This window comes from Gavialis gangeticus, unplaced genomic scaffold (genome assembly GCF_001723915.1).
Source record: "Gavialis gangeticus isolate Ggan-Ray unplaced genomic scaffold, GavGan_comp1, whole genome shotgun sequence".
Taxonomy (NCBI): Eukaryota; Metazoa; Chordata; order Crocodylia; family Gavialidae; genus Gavialis; species Gavialis gangeticus.
The window spans coordinates 76118508-76136417 of NW_017729025.1; the positions used below are offsets into that span (position 1 = coordinate 76118508).

General features: G+C 39.8%; 1 protein-coding gene across 1 annotated transcript in view; it reads right to left on the bottom strand.

The window, feature by feature from the left end:
• The window catches only part of RASGRP1 (RAS guanyl releasing protein 1), a 100965-nt gene that overhangs the window by 30893 nt on the left and 52162 nt on the right, over positions 1–17910 (bottom strand). The window contains exons 2-7 of the mRNA XM_019518959.1: positions 16895–17000; positions 13064–13126; positions 11046–11171; positions 9891–10044; positions 2269–2442; positions 718–834 (exon numbers count right to left, since the gene is read on the bottom strand). Of these exons, the coding sequence (XP_019374504.1) occupies positions 718–834; positions 2269–2442; positions 9891–10044; positions 11046–11171; positions 13064–13126; positions 16895–17000 (740 nt within the window). The remainder of the gene's footprint in view (positions 1–717; positions 835–2268; positions 2443–9890; positions 10045–11045; positions 11172–13063; positions 13127–16894; positions 17001–17910) is intronic.

Below are 17910 nucleotides of genomic sequence, written 5' to 3' on the forward strand. Positions count from 1 at the left end.
CACTCAGAGGATGGAGCCTGTTGGCATGGAACAATGGTAAGTGGGAGGGGAGCGGAGGGGAGGAGATAGGGTGTAGAGGGGCACAAGTGGCATGGAAGGGAGATAGGGAAGGGGAAGGACGGTGCTTGGGGCTTCAGAGGTCAAGCACAAGAGGAGGAGCAAGGGGGGGTAAGGCAGCAAGGGGCAAGCTGTGTGTCCCCCCCTACCACTGCCTACCCTGCTGCAGTACTAGTGGGGACAAATTTAAGACAATCCATAGAATCTAATTATTTGGGGTCATCTTAAGGTCAAAGTCATCTTGGATTCAGGTAAATACAGTAAATCCTGCTGAAGCTGACTTTGAGTTAGGTTCTGAGATTTGTTATTATCCAATCATGCATGCTATGCTATAGTTGTAGCATCTGTAATTGAAATACTACCTGTCTATTCTGAATATTAGGAAAAAAATATTAGAAAATTACTTTTTCCTTAAACAAAAAGTGTGTGTGACACAGAAAGGATTTAATTTCACTACCACATGCACATGTATTCATAGGTGGACAGGCGGAGGTACAGGAAGGGTTTGACTTCACTACCTTGTAAGCTAAAGGGAAAAGCTTTTTGTTGCTGTTTTCTGTCATAACAACATGGACTTTGGTGCATAAGCATAATTAAGGGTGTGGGGAGGGAACTAAATTATTTGCCTGTTTATCTAACGTGTCTGTTTGTGATACTGACCTTATTGACTTCATGAGGAACATAAGAACTTGTTTCCTTGAGTCTGGAGATGGAGCTGTGACAGAGACCTCCAATTACTGCCATTAATGTGTTGAAATTTTGCAGCTGGTGAAGCTTCTGTGTTGAGAAACAAACAATACTTATTGCTTAATGTCTGTCACTGAAGTGACAGGCAGTGAACGATCATTAATTTTTTTAAATCAGAATCTAAAGTATTCTTAGTGCTAGGGGGATCCCACAAACTGTATTACTAGCACTTCATTTTTTGTTAGCATGTTGTATCCATCTCATGCTTATTCATTTTGATACCAAACTATTGCTCTCATTGGTGGGGGTTGTAAGCAGGTAATTCTGTTATGTGGTAGGTACTCGTATTATATTCTACAAATACAAATAGAGAAAAAGGACTCTCCTCAAAGCAAAAATGAAAACTCTAGCAATGTTGTTCACTTCTGCCCATGAGAAGATCATAGCTATCTTGGGCCATATTCTACTCCACTTGTGAGGTGCCTAAATGCAATCCTATTCCATCCTGAAAAACTGGTGTAACAAAATGTGGGTCCTCCTACTCCTTGCTGCTTTTTTGTGACTCAATCTTATGGATAAAATTATACTGTTACAAAAGTATATGTATTAATGAATTTTCAGTGACTTGAATACCGTGAAATTGAATCAAACAAAAGTCCTTAAGTCTATTTGGATGCTCAACAGATAGAAGAGGATCTGGTCCCTCTTTCCCACCCACAGTTTTTCTCTAAATAAGAAATGCTGTACACCATCTAAGTTGGGAGTACAGACAATGAGGCCCCTGCAGACATTACACTTAAAAGTGATTAACCAGTAAATCGCATCTTAAGTAGTAACCTGGCCACACTTTTATTCAATTGATGTTGTGATAAAACAAAAAATATGTAATAACCTTGTGTTTGGTTCCCATCATGCCATAAACTGATCATGTGGTCAGCCTCAAGGGCTCCATGTGTTCCAGTAGTGGGAAGCCCCAATCAGCTGATTCCAGGCTCCCAGCTGTGGGATCACACCTGAGCTTCACCAAGCACCCAGCTTACTGGGGAAGTAGGAGCCTGATCCCTCTCTCTCTTGCACTGGCAATATGATGCTATTGGGATCTTATCCCTGATCCCACAATCGCACTTCCTGCCATGCACATGTGGCATGGCAGAAAGAGTAAAGTGTTGGGATTGCAGTTCAGATCCCATTGTGCCTTTAACTGACTAGCCCATAGGGGCCTGAGTTTAGTTCAAAACTGATAGTAGGACAACTCCAGGCTGTCAAATAAGGTAATTTTGCAAGGCATCTGGCCACTACCAATGACCAAACATATTGCTGCTGTTCACTTTCTGGAAAAGGAAGAGTTGGCAGGTATACAGAGCCCCTAGGAAATTCTGGCAAGAAGAGCATGTAATATGAGCATCATGAGAGAGCTCTAGTGTAAGTGAGGAAAGAGAAAAAGTGATACTTGAGCATTTACTATGGAATCAAGAAAAGGAAAGGAATAATGACAAATGCAAAAAGTGTCAAAATTAAACTGACCTGTGCAACATGAATGAACTTGATGAACACTTCAGCCCGAAGTTGAGGTGTTGGCCTACTAAGAACCATTAGTTGTACCCACTGGGAGATACCATTGCAAAGAGTAATAGATCTTTCCATTGTTGGATTCTCCTTCACACAGCTATTCATAATGTAGCTCTGATAATCTGAAAACTAAAATACCAAACTAAATTAACTCATCCAGATTTCGTGTATTCCATGGTATTTGAGTGTCGGTATTTACGTGCAAAGTGAAATACTGGGACAGACTATGCATCAGACATGTATGGGAGAGATTTAATCCCTATAAAAAGCTCTACCCAGCACAAAGGAGAGGGGTTGCAATCTGGGAACTAGTTGAAGCTTCTCAAATGACCTTTCACGAGTGGTAGGTATGTGTAAAAAGATCTGTTTTAGATAAAACAGCTGGTGCAGAAGGCAGATATGATGTCTCAACCAACTGTATACCAATTAAGATACCTCCTATGTAAGAGCAACTTCTCCCTCAGCTCACAATCTGTACTATTTCTTGTTAAATACATATTCATGAATATGTATAGTAGGTTTATTTTCTAGTGTTCTAGTGTTTCAGTTTCCATCCGTGTCTGCCTTTAACCATAAAAGGAAACGTATATGTGGTTTTAATTTACAGCTTTTAATAAATGCTAGCATCTTAGAGAAATACACCATTCAAAAGCCAGAGGTCTTTATGGGATAAGCAAAAAATATTTTTTTGGAATTCTAGCATCAATGAGTTATAGTGAATACACATTAGGTTTTCTTATAGGTAGCCCTCCAAAGGTTACTCTCTGAAGTAGTTAAATTAAATATTAGGGAGTAGCATATTAGCTAAATATTAAAAGAGCTACAATATTAATCTAATATTTCATATTAGAATATTAAATGTAAACTGTCATAACTCTACTAGCTTGAGTAAAACAATGAATATTTATACCCCTATGTAATCACAGAGCCAAGTTCAAAAAGGCATCCATAAAAAGGGAGCAGAAAATGTCCATCATCACTAAGAGATGTACCAATTATATTACCATATCTACTCACAGAGGAGCACATGCACCCTTTTGCCAAAAATTAGCCTTCCAAACCTGGGGTTTGCTTCTTAAGCAAGGAGGAAGCTGATTTTTTTTCTTCCTGGAATAGCAGCAGTGGCATTTCTGTTTAGGCAGCCTTGAGGGAATTAACTGACTTTGTGGTTCATTGTAATCTACTTGATTCCTTTTAACAGCTCTTCACTCAACAGGTGTTAACAATCCACTCTCCTTTTTAAAGCTTGATCAAAGACCAAGATTTCCTTTCACTGGCCATTTCTGGTGTCTCTTCTATTTCACAGCCCTACAGACTGTTTTAAGCTTTTTTCAGAATTTTAGATCCCATAGATCCCATCTAGCCATAGATTCAGCAGCAGCAACAGTTTCAGCTTTTGGGTGAACAGCTAAGAGTTGCTGACAATTCAGCTATGAAATGATGAAAGCTCTGGCTTTTGCCTGAGCAACAAAATGAAAGGTGAGTAAACTAAAAATTAGGCTCTGTCCTTGATCTATGCAACCATAACCCTGGAAAGATTGGTTTGTTGTTTATTTGGGGGGGGGGTGCTCTTTTTTCCTTAATTCTGTCTCCCAAAAACCACAGTACCTGTCCTATTGGGGGGGGGGAGGGCGCAGTGGTATGCAAGAAAATATGGTAATATAGAACGGTACTGGTATAAGCTGTTTCACAGTAACACTGTTACATCTGCATGCTCCGTGTTTCATTCAAGGTGAAAGTGACAGATTTATCTAACCTGGCCACACTTTTGTTCAATTAATGGTGTGATAAAACAAAAGATATGTAATAACTTTGTGTTTGGTCCCCATCATGCCATAAACTGAATGGCATGATCCTCTGTATCCTGTTGCACTGTATCAGTTGTATGATCATCCATGTATCAGTTGCACTGTACCAGTTAACGTGAGTTTCCAAGTGGCAACACCCTCTTTGTAACTAGTTAAAAATTATATCTGTCCATAGGCTAGTTTTCAGAAACAGAAAGGGAGAGGGGGAGATAAGAACTATTGTCACTAAGGTTGGGGAGGCACAGAAAACAAAGAGAAACAGAAATAGTGGTGTGATTGCTGTTTATGTCAATCCTCCCAAGAGGCAGAAGCCCTGTCTTCTAAAGCTTAATTTACTTTATCTTGGAATAGGTGGCTGAGCCAAAGTCTCTTGTGTCTGACCCACATCCACAAGTGAATACATGAAAGAAAGAGCAGTGGTCCTGGAAGTCAGTCAGGTCTCCAAGACAGATGAGGAAGGAAACAAGGGTCAGGAAACAGACAAGGGCTTTAGTTCTGCATTACAAATTGTTCAGAGGAGTCCATCTTGCTTTGAGCCTTCTCTCAAATGCCCCAGATTCTTCTATAAAAAATATAGGGTACGGACAGAAGTAGAAATTTTTGCATGATCTAGCCACAGAAAGTGGTCTATAGCCATGACCAAATACAAGTGCACGGCTGCAGACCATTTAAAAAATGGCTAATTGGGTGAAAATCTGAGGGTTCAGATGAAAATGTTTCAAAACACAAGAGTCTTCTATAACTGCTGTCTGCCTGCCTGCCAGCCTCTGAGCAGTTTCCAGAATGGGAGGGGGGAAAGGGAGTGGAGGGAGTTTGGTCTGGGAGGCTTTCAGCTCCCACCAAAAGGTGGATGGGTATACTGGAGAAGGTGGGGGGCTCCAATTCACCCACCCCACACATCAGTGAAGACTGGGGATCCTCTAAAACAAGCTCCCTCCACCCTCTTTCCTCCCTCTACTTCTGAAAACAGCAACAGGCTTGGAGGGAGGTGGGGCCATTGCTAGGGGAAATGGGCTGCAGGCTGGCAGCCAACAGCTAGATTTCCTTCCCCCCTCAAACCAACAGTGAACTTCTGTTTAGTTCAGAGGATCCTTGTAACTCAGAGCACTTCCTGCAAAGCATTCTCACTTACAGCAGGGAGCTGCATTTCTGTCTGCACCCATAGGTACTAGGGGCTTGGATATGCTTACCATATCTCCTGTGGCTTAATGGATTCATTGAATCCAAACCTCAGGAAAGGTCCAATTCAGCCCTTGGTCCTATAGCTTTTCTTTAAAAAACTTAAGACTTCTTTCAAATGTCCATATCAAGGCATGATTCTAACCTCAATTACAGTGGTATAAAGCAGAAAAAACTCCAATGAAGTCACTGCAAACCTAATGCAAGTTATATTGGAACCAGGCTTATAAGGCTTTTTTTCCCCTTGTGACTTGTGAGAGTCTTATTTAATTTAACCAGAAAATGATCTAATGTGTTACAGAGTGCCCTTACTATACAACAACCAATGAAGAATGGTCATCAAGGCTGTCCACCAAGACAAGGGGATATTCATTAAAATGACTTCCTATTTTGAGTCAATGTTTGGCAATTTCTTAACATTTGAAGTCAACTTTAATACTCAAGTATCTACCTCACCTGAAGCAATCCAAAAGAGAAATCATGTGATGGAAGGCTTGTGTCCACAGCCTCCAAAATAATTCTTATTAAAAAGAATTAGTTTATAATGAGAGTGGATAATGAATTCCTCTCATTAATTTGTTAAAGTGGGCTGGAAGGGATAGACCAAGAAGAAAAAGTTGTACATTATCAGGTTTCTGCACATTCCCCACATTCTACCTTCTTTTAACCTATTTGTTTAATTTAATAAGAGCTATTAAGGGTTCAAAAAGTACAGATGACTACAGACATCCTTGCATTTTTCCCCTTGTTAAATTAAAGAAGAAATATTAACACTAATGAGCAGAGTTGTCTATGAGATTACATAGTACATATTACACGTACTTATATCCATTGTTTGAATTTTGAACCAAAGCCAGATTTGGCAATAATGTGGAACTTGAGCAGCCACACTAGACGATGAAAAATTATCCAAATTATATAACTAATTATAATTATTGTTTCATGTTGGGTTTCACTGTAATAATGAATAAGATCCATCAGTTTTTATCATCAGCACATTCTCTAAAAATAAAAAAACCCCAGCATGTTTTTCTATAATGTGGGACAAAATGTTATCTAACCTATTAGCCACTCTGCACCACTCTTGTGGAGCTGTGTCCCTGTGCAGATAAGAATTCAAGATTCACTGGGTTAAAGAGTATGACTCCATCTTACTTCAATGGTTTTCAACTTTGTCTAGACTCAAAGCAGCCCTCAGAAAATTCTGGTTTTAATTTTAACTTTTTTCCCCAAGAGGTCAGAATATTTTTAACATTATGGCTTTCAACTTGGGTTTATCTTATGAATCATGTCTTCACATTTAACAGCGCTAATGCTGTGTGGCACTCAGAAAGGGTCTCAAGGCACCCTAGGGTGCCTTGGGAACTCTGGTTAAGAATCTCTAGCTTAGGTGCTGGGGCACTCACCCTTGAGGAGGCAGCCCTTTGTGTTGGCTTTTGTCCCAGGACTGGCTTTGTATTTTACCAAATTACTTTTTTATTACACAATGCAGGAACAGTCCTGGGACCAGGAATTATTTTGTGATTTTTTTTTTTGGACCCACATAGATTTTTTTGGACACCACAGTCAAACTGGTTACCGTGCCATTCTGTCATAATACTGCTGAACTCAAAACCTTTTAAAGGCAATGCCTCTTGCAATGTTTATTGAAGCCAATGTACAAATATGTACTGGGTATAATCAGATCATTAACTTGGGTATCAGTATAATTGGAAGGAATGGGTGAAATCTGGAGCCAGAGAAATTCAAATGAGAAACAAGGAAGGGGGAGACTTGCCATATTTTCATTTAAGACTAGAAGATATATTGCCTAGTCTTAAATGAAGTATGCCTTTCTAGAAGATATATTTTAGTCAGTTACTAAGTGAAAATAACTGGCCTGTCATAGATGGGAGTACAGATGATCTGATGGTCTCTTCTGACCTTAAACCACCTTACATGTGGTTACTCTCGTGATAATATTACATCATTTCATTTGCACAATCTCTTAATTTAGTCACTGTTAGAAAAATTTAGGCTTCATGTTTCAAAAGCATGTTCTGTAAGGAGCTAAACAGATATTCTATTTCATGGATAATAATCCCCAACCCTGTCCAAGATTCCAGTAAACTAAATTTTGGTCCTAGTTTATCACTAGTAAAATATACAGAAGTCAGCATCCCACTGCTAAGTAATTACCTGTATATAATGAAGAAAGCAAGACTGACTGTGCATAATACTTGTTATGTCCATTAATCATTAATTAAGTTTGCACAGAACTCTGGAAAACATTAGCTATTAAATAAATATTAAGTATTATCATTGCCTGAAGGTAGTAGCATGTGCATAAATGAATGACTTCAGTTCCACAGGTGTTGGCTGCAGAGAAGGCTTGGAAATTTCACTGGGATGTGTCACTGTGGAAAATGGGATGGACTGCACCCTCAGCAAGTTTGTGGATGACACCAACCTAGGTGGAGTAGTACATATGCTGGAGGGTAGGGCTAGGATGCAGAGAGACCTAAACAAATTGGAGGACTAACCAAAAGAAATCTCATGAAGTTCAATAAGGAGAAGTGCAAAGTCCTGCACTTAGGATGGAACAATCCCACGCAGTGGTACAGACTAGGAACTGACTGGCTAAGCAGCAGCTCTGCAGAAAAGGACCTTGGGGTTACAGTGGACAATAAGCTGAATATGAGCCAACAATGTGCCCTTGTTGCAAAGAAAGCTAACAGCATACTGGGCTGCATCAGTAGGACTGCTGCCAGCAGATTAAGTGAAGTGATTATCCCCCTCTGTTCAGCATTGGTGAGACTGCTTCTGGAGTACTGTGTCCAGTTTTAGGATCCCATTATAGAAAGCATGTGGACAAACTGGAGAGAGTCCAGCAGCGGGCAACCAAAATTGTTAGGGGGCTGGGGCAAATGAGTTATGAGGAGAGGCTGAGGGAGCAGGGCTTATTTAGTCTGGAGAAAAGAAGACTAAAAGGGGATTTAATAGAAGCCTTCTACTACATGAAGGATGGTCCAGAAGAGGATGGAGCTAAACTGTTCTTAGTGGTGACAGATGACAGAACAAGGAGCAATGTTCTCAAGTTGCAGCAAGGGAAGTTTAGGTTAGATATTAGGAAAAACATTCTCATTAGGAGGGTAGCAAAGCACTGAAACAGGTTACCCAGAGAGGTTGTGGAATTTCCATCTTTAGAGGTTTTTAAAACTTGGGTAGATAAAGCCTTGGCTAGGATGGTATAGTTGGGGATGGCCATGCCTTGAGCAGGGGCTTGGACTAGATAGCCTCCTGAGGTCCCTTCCAAACCTAGTTTTCTGTTATTCTATGTATATTTCTACTGGGACTTAAAGCCAGAGGTTCCAGCCTAGGGGTTCTTACCCTTCCAGTTAGGGTCAGACTAGTTATCATATTTGGGGTCAGGAAGGAATTTTACCCCATGGTCAGATTGGTAGGACTATGAGAGTTTTTGCCTTCCTCTATAGCAGGAGGCATGACCCTCTTCCTGTGATCTTTTGAGCACATATTAACAACCTTTACAACAGCAGTACATTGGCTGCTGTGGTCCCCCTGCTTTACCTGTGGCAGGTTAGGTTTCTGTGTCTTGTTGTGTCAGGGTTGACTGTCTAGTTTTGCTGCAAGGTTTCTGATTTGTATGGAATGGTTTGGATAGGGATGATCCTGCTTTGGGTAGAGGATTGGACTAGATGACCTATGGAAGGCTCTTCCAGCCCTATGTCTCTGATTCTATTATACATGAGAGGAGTCAAGTACCAGGCCCTTAAAATGAATCACGTGAAATCTGCTACAATCTGTTCATAATCCCCTTAACTGCAAAATTTAAACTAGTGCAACCATTCAAAAGAGTCTATTAGTTCTTCTGGATATGCACCTCATCATATCATCTTTCAAAGCAATACGGTATAACTTCCTGGGGATCGTAGAGTAGATTGAATGCAGCACCCTACTTCTGTGCTGTCATTTTGTATTTCTGGTCTTGCCATGCACTCTAGTATCTCACATATGAACCATACCAGAATTTATTGTTGCGAAGTGTTGCTGTATTCCCAACACCTCCTTGCTAAAAATAGAAAAGTGGGCAACTATAGTACCAATAAGCCTGTTCAAAACAAATGACAGGTCAACACTTAATGGGTTGTAAAGCCATCCAGAGGCCCTTTTTCCATGGTGCAGAAGTGTGGCATGGTTCTCTGTGGTGACAGCTAAGATCTCAGAGGAGCTGAGAAAAAATGGTCTAGCTCTTCCACTGCTCTGTTCTTCCATCACTCCAAATATTTTGTCTCTGCATAAGTACTGTTTTGCATGACAGGAGATTACATATTCCTTACTCTCTCCTTCCCCCACACTTCCCTGTTTGCTGGCTAACTGTTAAAAAGGTCAAAATGATCTTCCCCCTCCCCATTTATTTGACCATCCCTCCAGAATTCAGGTCAGTATTTTGATCCCTTCTTCCCACCTGGCAACCTCTTGACTAATGCTCTTTTTGACCCACAGCTGCTGCTCAGGGCCCATGCTTCTAGACATCACTACAACAGAATATAAATGCCCTTATGCCCTACCAACCAAGCGCTCATAACTTACTGATATTCTTCGGAAAGCCTTAAATTCAAGGTAGGTGAGGTGGTCTGACAATTCTTCTGGCTCTAGATGATCAAAAAGAAGAGAGACTTTCCGTTTCTTGCTGGTGTTGGGCTTTACTCGCTGTGTCAGCTTCCGGGACCAATCCTGAGAATTTCTTTTTTAAAAAAAAGTAATAAAATAGTAAAATGGAGGTTGCTTTAACAAAATCAATTTTAATTTTTCCCTGAAACTGGTTACCTCATTTGTATGACTTACTGCAACTTACACTTAAAGCAGACTTGATGCTGTTTCTGATTCACAAAAAATGGGAAAACTTATTTTTTTGGAAGAGAACTGCATAAGGGACTGATCACATTCACCCTATTTTTAAAGGCACTCTAGGATCTATTCTTGACAAGATAAGTCCTTTACTTAAAATGCACTCACACTCACAATTTAGATCAGTGATTCTCAACCAGGGTACCATGGCACCCTGACGTGCCTTAAGAGCCTTTCAAGGGTGCAACACAACTTTAGCACTGTTAGGTTTGCTAACATGATTCACAAGATAAACTTGGAGATTTGAAATAGAAACTCATACCTGTGGTCTTTCTGAATTCTTTGACATAGAAAAACTGCTCTATTTTTCTGTAGTGAAAAAAAGAGTGAAAACTAAGCTGGCCTTTTTCTGAGGGGTGTTGCAAATCTATCTAGAGGTGCCATTGATCTATCCAGGGGTGCCTCGTGCCTAAAAAGATTGATTTAGACATTAGAGGGTCAATCAAATGAAACAAGCTGGTGCTATCTTTCCATTTGTTACTAGTATCCAACCTGAGTAACATACATGCCATTTCAAGGAATGCTTCAAAATATTTTATCCCCTACAAATCTTTGTTGTTCCTTACACAGAGTAAAATCTGCCCTGGTCAACACTGAGTTAAATTCAGGTCAATGATTTAAATTCAATTCAAGCTCTGAAAAAGGGCTCTAAGGATAATGTGGTCCTGTACCAGCCCTCTGTATAGGTTAAACAGTAAACTCTAAGATATTCTGCATGTCACTGATACAGATTTTGGGGATTTCTTCTGGTCTAGCTTGTGTAGAGTTATGTCAGTTTTAGGAAAGCAAGATACAACTTTTGTTTTGTTTTCCAAACATTAAAACTCTAACACTCACATTTGAGTTGTGTCAAGTAGACGACAGTGGAACGCCTCACCATTGGCTCTCGCCAGTTCCTGCAACTCCTCCACAGTTTTAATTAGTTTAGAATCCATTTTGAACATGAACTCTGTAATCCAATACCTTTATAGTAAATGAAAAACATAATAATAAAAATGTTTTGTGGCAACATCAGTAAGATTGAAAGACATAGATACACTTTGATTACTTGTATTTTGTTCACTCCAGATTACAAATCTTGTTAGCAAGTGTCTTCTTCAAAGTACTCTCCTCTATCTCGCTCAGGACAACAGAATGCATAAATCAAACGCAGGATTAATATGAGCACCTCTGGTTTACTTTTTTGTAAAAATATACTTTAGCTAGCTAACAAATAGCTGCGAGTTGACTTAGTGCTGGAATCTTTTTATATCAAGCTAGATCTTCAGCTGTGTTAAGTCAGTAGCTCCACTTAAATCAATGCAGCTACACTAATTTATACAAGCTAAAGATCTATGCCAAGAGTTGGCAACCTTTTTTACTCACCATAGGCAACTCCTTGTGACTCAGTGGTGCTGTGGGCTGCTCACCCCCTGCTGTGCCCCAGTTCCTGCTCTGTGCTGAGGGGCTGGTCTCTTGCTCCCTGCCCCCCGCTCCTGCACCCCCAAGGTCCTCTAAATTGTCTCTTCCTGCATCTTTCAGAGTAGCTAATTCAGTAAGCACCACTACAGTGTGGTGGGAGCAGCTTCCTCCATGGAGCTGGAGCAGGAGCCAGGATTGCCAAAAGGGATTAGCCAGTTGCTAGTAAAATGTGGAATGAAAAACCAAGGCTTGATCCCACAGCTAATCTGCAACAGGGTTCAGCACATTGCTGGTAAAATAGACCAAACTGCAGGCTGGTCCACAGGCTATAGGTTGCCAACACCTGGTCTAAGCTATTACTTTTTTTAATATTCTGTTTAATATACTGGCAAATTCTAAGACGTACTCTTGTAGAGCTTCTTGAAATTAGTCTGACAGTGAAGGAAATGCCCTGTACCAAGGCAAGTTTTTGCTTTAGAAAAATCTGCTGAAAAACTGCTACCCATAAACAAGCAAGATTTGTGTAGATGATACAGTTACACATGGATAGTTATAGCATATGAGAGATAGTTCCAGAGAAATATGGCTTTTTACATTAGATAGTCAGATTGCTAGTTGAAAATATTTCAGTATTACACATAACATTATACGGTAAATTTCCAGAAGCATTCAGCGTGCACATGCAAAACACGTGTGCACTCATTCATGACAATTCACATACACATCTCTGCTTAAGCAAAGACAGGTGTTGCATGTCGAAAGATAAGATGTGACTGAAGCAATATGCCATTTTTGAGGTAATATAATTGTCATAGTTAAGCCAACAATTGCCAGTCATTCCCTGTTTTAAAAACATATTATTTTTAAAAAATAATCATTTGTGTGCAATCGTTTTTGGCAAATGCTGACTCTTTATTAAAAATATCCCTAAGCAAAATCATCAAACATTACATTTAAATGTAATGAATGGGAAAAGAGAAGAAATTCCTATGGTCACACTGTGTTAATTTAAATAGAATTCCTAGTGAATGCAATGGGAAATTCTTCATACTGGTGTACTGCCAACATTCAACTTTACTGAACACAGAAACAGAAAACTGCACAGTAACACTGAGAACAAGATGACTAGGTACTTAAGACCTTCAGCTTCTTCTGATCATGACAAAAGATGAAGATACTCAGATACTTTAAGGACTTGGCTTGAAGTAATTATGTCTTAATAAAAAATTAGCTGAATTCATCCATCAACTTAAACAGAATTTCACCAGGCCATTACACATAAATCTGTTAAAGTTTAAACATTTAAGGAAGTCTAAAGAATACAATCACTCTTTAATGAATGGTAGCTTGAGAAATAGAAAGCCACACAGTCCTATTTGTGGCAGCACATGAACACCTTGCATAACTGTTGCTAGCATGTCATTGGCAAAATTGTTTGTATGAAAAGTCCTTACCTTACAAAATAGCATATCTTTACAGAAAACACAGAAGATTTCTTTTCTAAAGCATCCAGATAGGTGGAGAACTGTTAAGGAAAACAAGGCAGTTTACCCATGATCTGACACTTGATGTGCTTGCTGTTTCCTGGAGCCTAATCCAATATCCACTGATAGAAGTAATTGGAATAACCTTCTACTGACTTCAGCTGAGGTTGGATCATGGTTCTGATACATAACTATAACCTTCTGAAATCATTAGTGCAGGACAATTAGAAATAGGATTTTTACAAATACCAATGCATTTGATAAAATCTGAGTAGTGAAAAGAATAGTTGTGTAAATGCCTACAGTAAAATTCATTGCTGGAGAGAGATCTTTTCAAGGTAAGAAACATACATATATTGTAGAGAGAACACTTGATTTTTATGCTGTATATGCTAAATAATTTTATAGACATGGAAGATCAGTTCAGAAAAATATGTATTATGGGCTTTTTTCGGCAGGTAGGCAGTATTTGGTGTGGTATTGTGTACTTATACTACTACTATGAAGACAACTTACAGACTTTACAGGATCAAATACAAATTATATGCAATTAGGGTTACCATACATCCAGGTCTTCCCAAACATGTCGTCTTTTTTGGCCCCCATCCAGGTGGATTTTTAAAATGCAAGCAAATGTCCAGATTTTTGCTCTGCCTCTGCTTTTTCCTGGCACTTCCAGCTTGGCTGCTTGGGTCTGGGAGTAGCTGGGCAATGTGATTGGCTGTTGGGGGATCACATGCTCTGGGTGTGTGCCCTAGCAGGTAACAGAGACAGAGACACAGAGAAACAGGGATGGAGAGAGTGTATGTGTGCATGTACTCGTAAACTGCATGTACAGCAGGGCTGTGGGGAGCAGGGGACTGTGGGTCAGGAGGGCCACCAGAAGGGCTGTGGGGAGCAGAGGGCTGTAGGTCGGGAGTGAGGTGCATGGTGGGGGCAGGCACGGGACAGCAGGTCAGGAGTGAGGGGCGCCAGCAGGGCTGGGGGAGTGGGGGAGGGGGGCAAAGGCTGCAGGTTGGGAGTGAGAGTCACGGGCCAGGCAGCGGGGGGAAGGAAGGGCAGGGGGCTGCAGATTAGGAGTGAGAGGCACTGGAAGGGCTGGGGAGTGGGGTACAGTCAGTCAGGAGTGAGAGGCAGCAGCAGAGCTGGGGGGGTTGTGGCTTACGAGTGAGGGGCAGAGGCGAGGCATGGGCATATCATTGCCCTCCCCCCCCCCACACACACAATCATATACCCCTTCTCCCGCTCCTCCCCCTGCCCCCCACTTTGCTTCCCCTACAGTTGTTCTCTTTTTTGATACTGGAAATATGGTAACCCTATATGTGACCCTCATCTCCTGCAACTGATATCATGTAATTTTCCCAATTTGGTCATATAGTTTGGGGAATGAAAGCTGGTGGAGTTGAAACATTTGAAGAAAACTTCCAAAACAGACATCCAGATTAGTTGATCCACTGAAACCTATATGTCTTCTCCTCTGGCTTTGCAGATATCTACATATGGATGTAAGGACTGTCTATGGAGAACTGAAAAAACAGCAAACTGTTTCTTTAACTACAGTTCTCAGTGACGATTTAAGTAGTGAGTTTTTCTTTTATTAAAAAAAAACTGGAAAGGAAGGAATTGTCAGGTAGAGGCAAATTTGAACTCAGCCCATATCTACTGAGGTCTCCAGAAGAGACTAGATCCATGCTACATCTCAACAAATCTCCTTGGCAAAGTGCAGACAGTCAAAAAGCCTGAAGCTGAATCAACTGAGTCTTCACACATTAGTCTAAACTGTGTAGATTGAACCAATAAGCAAGCAAACAGACATTCACTTTTGAGTCCAGAAATGCAGCCACATGCCTGCAGTGGGCTAGGCCAGAAGCCAGGAGGTGCTAGAGCATGCCTCCCTGCTTGGCTAGAGAAGACAGCTTGGGCCATGGCTAGCCCACCCACCCTGCGAGGCAGAGTTTGCAGGGATGCTGTGAGTTAACTTGAATCTGGTGGATATCTGGGACAGAAGTTCAATAAACTAATATAACCCAAATCAGTTAAGTATGATACTACATCCATCCAGGTTTGTCTTAAACCAGTTTTGGCCATTTTGAAAGTAGTTTATGTGCGCTGAACTTCCGTTGTATTACAGGATTTGAACCTGATTGCAATCACTTATACTGGTTTATGTGTAATTTCCGTCCCTAGCCCTTGCGTCTATTTCTGTAGTGAGAAAGTTGTGGGGGAGGAGTATCCTTAAATCTTACATCCGTGTTCTGATCCTTTATAGATTATGGTGTAATCCCTTCTTAATACATGCTGATCTTTCTTCACTGGCATGGCTATTAATCTCCTTAAAAATTATGATTCATGTTATTTTCAACCAGAATTGTTTTCTAGACTTTGGAATAAAATTGCACCCATAAATCAGGTATTTGTTTGGTTCATAGTTAGATTGGCAGCAATGTAAATAAGGTCAGAATTGAACACCATATTTTACAGTTCTAGGGGAAATACAGGACCTTAAATTTAATGCCACTTATTCCAAACACCATTAAGCAACTGCTTGATATTCTAGACACTCCACATTCTGCGTGGGTTAGTCTAAATACTAATGTAATGGCAGGTTTTTTAGCACAAAGATGTTAATCTAGTAATTCTCAATCAGGGTGGTAGCACCCTGGAGTGCCCTGAGATCCTTTTAAGTGTGCCATGGGTTACCACACAATGTTATCACTATAAGGTTTGCAAATATGATTCACAAGATAAGCCCAGAGATTTCAATTAGGAACTTTTAAGTTATTTGCAACATAAGTATTGGACTATTATTTTTCTTTATTCAAAAAATGGGTGAAAACTAAGAGCTAGAGGTGAGTTTAAAAAGGTTGAGAACCACTGCATTAATCAGAAGCCAATACACATAAAAGTTATGTGGGGAGGAGAGAATGGAAAGGAAAGGATTAATTAAAACAAGGTGCACTAAGTAAATGCCTGAGCCAAGAGAAGGTCATGCATCACCTGTGCGCAATTAATTATAAGCAAATCTCTGCCAAAGCCAAAGAAGCTAAGCATTCTCTTTCACAGTTGGAATCTCTAAATAATAGAGCAATACTGTCAGTATTCATCATTTTAGACTTTTTATTATAAGCTTGAGGAGCCAAACTCTCATTCTTATGAATACAAAGAAGCTGACTAAAAATCTACAGCAAAATAAGAGGAAAACGTCATGATTTTTTTAAAATGTGCTGTAATTTTTGTGAAAAATATATTTTCAGAACTTGTTGCATCTCTTTATGCTAGGGATTTCTTTTAAATTTACCACTTCATTGTCTAAACTTTTGTCTGCACAGATAAGGCAATCTAAAACTAAGGGTGTAAACAAATGACTTCTCCCAGAAGAAAGACTTTTGTCCTGGGATCCTACAGATATACCAGTCCATTTTGTCAGTTTAAGCAGCTGTGAAGTATGCGAGGTAAAATGTGTTAACACTTTTTCCTGGGACAGTGTTGTGAGGTCCATAAATGTAGTCATGACTCATTCAAGTTAATTGCCAGTCATTACTGGGACAAGCCTGTCAAGCTCCATGCTCTCCCTGGCAGAGAAGCAGCAGTTTAGCTTGGAAGGGCTGTGCCCCTTCTTTTCCTGGATTTTGACTCTGAACAATCAGGACCATCTCACTTGTTTATAGCCTAGGGCACTGTGAAATACAGAAATGATACACCTGTTTATGGGGAACCAGTAGCTTGCATATACTTTACTTACAACTTTGTCATTACTATAACTGTCTTACCTTACTTTAATTACAGCATTAGAAAGGATATAGATCAATTAGTTTTCGAAGCATGTCTGTGGAAGGGATGATAAATCGGTGCATGGTCAGCATTACTTGTAGCAGCTGGCTGTTTTGACATACTTTTCCTTCTGCATCTGAAAAGTGCAGTGAAGAAGTCTTATTGAGAAATAAATACGACTTGCCATACATGATGCTGGATTATTTCAGTTTTTCACTTCTGATCAGGCCTGCTTACCTGTGGCATATTGGAGATCAACTACATACCCTGCTGCAGCAGTGAGATCATTATTTAGCAAAGATAAATATGTAATAAACAATTTGTAATGGACTTCCAAATCTTTTGATAAAAATATCAGTACTATATAAATATAAACATTAGTTCACCTTCAAAATACCATTCAGAGATGTATATAGTGGCTCCAATGTAGCAAAGATCTACCAATCTTTCACTTCAAGAACATGAATATAACCTCTGAAACAAATTAGAAAACTTAAGGACAGAGGAGTTAGGTTACTGAACCAAAATAATTAAGCTGTAACAAGACTGGATGATGGTCAAACTCTGCAGATATTTTTAAGTATACAGTTTTTTGCAGAGCTGATTTGATTCACAACTCTTCAAAGTACACCCACGTTGGGCTTTCCAGCTTCGTGTGTACAATATCAGGAAAACTTGAATACAAAAATGCAACCTCCTTGCTTAAAAAAAATCTTGCCCCAAGAGACCTAACACAAGTTATCTTTTGCTGAGTTCAGTTGTACTAGATTTAGATACAACTTTAACATTTTCTCTCTTCCATACTTGGAAAGAATCCAAGGTATCAGGCATTTCAGACGTTTAAATTAACATTACACTAAATTTGTTGCGGGTATAATTAGTATTTTATAAACACTCAAAGATTGTATTTTTATATAGTATCTGAAAAGAGAGACTGGCTAGTTTAAATAGAAATTGGATTCCCTTGCAACATGATAATAAAATATAACCATTTTGAATGCCTTTAAATATATTCTAAGAAGCTGGATTTATGTTACTAGTTAATA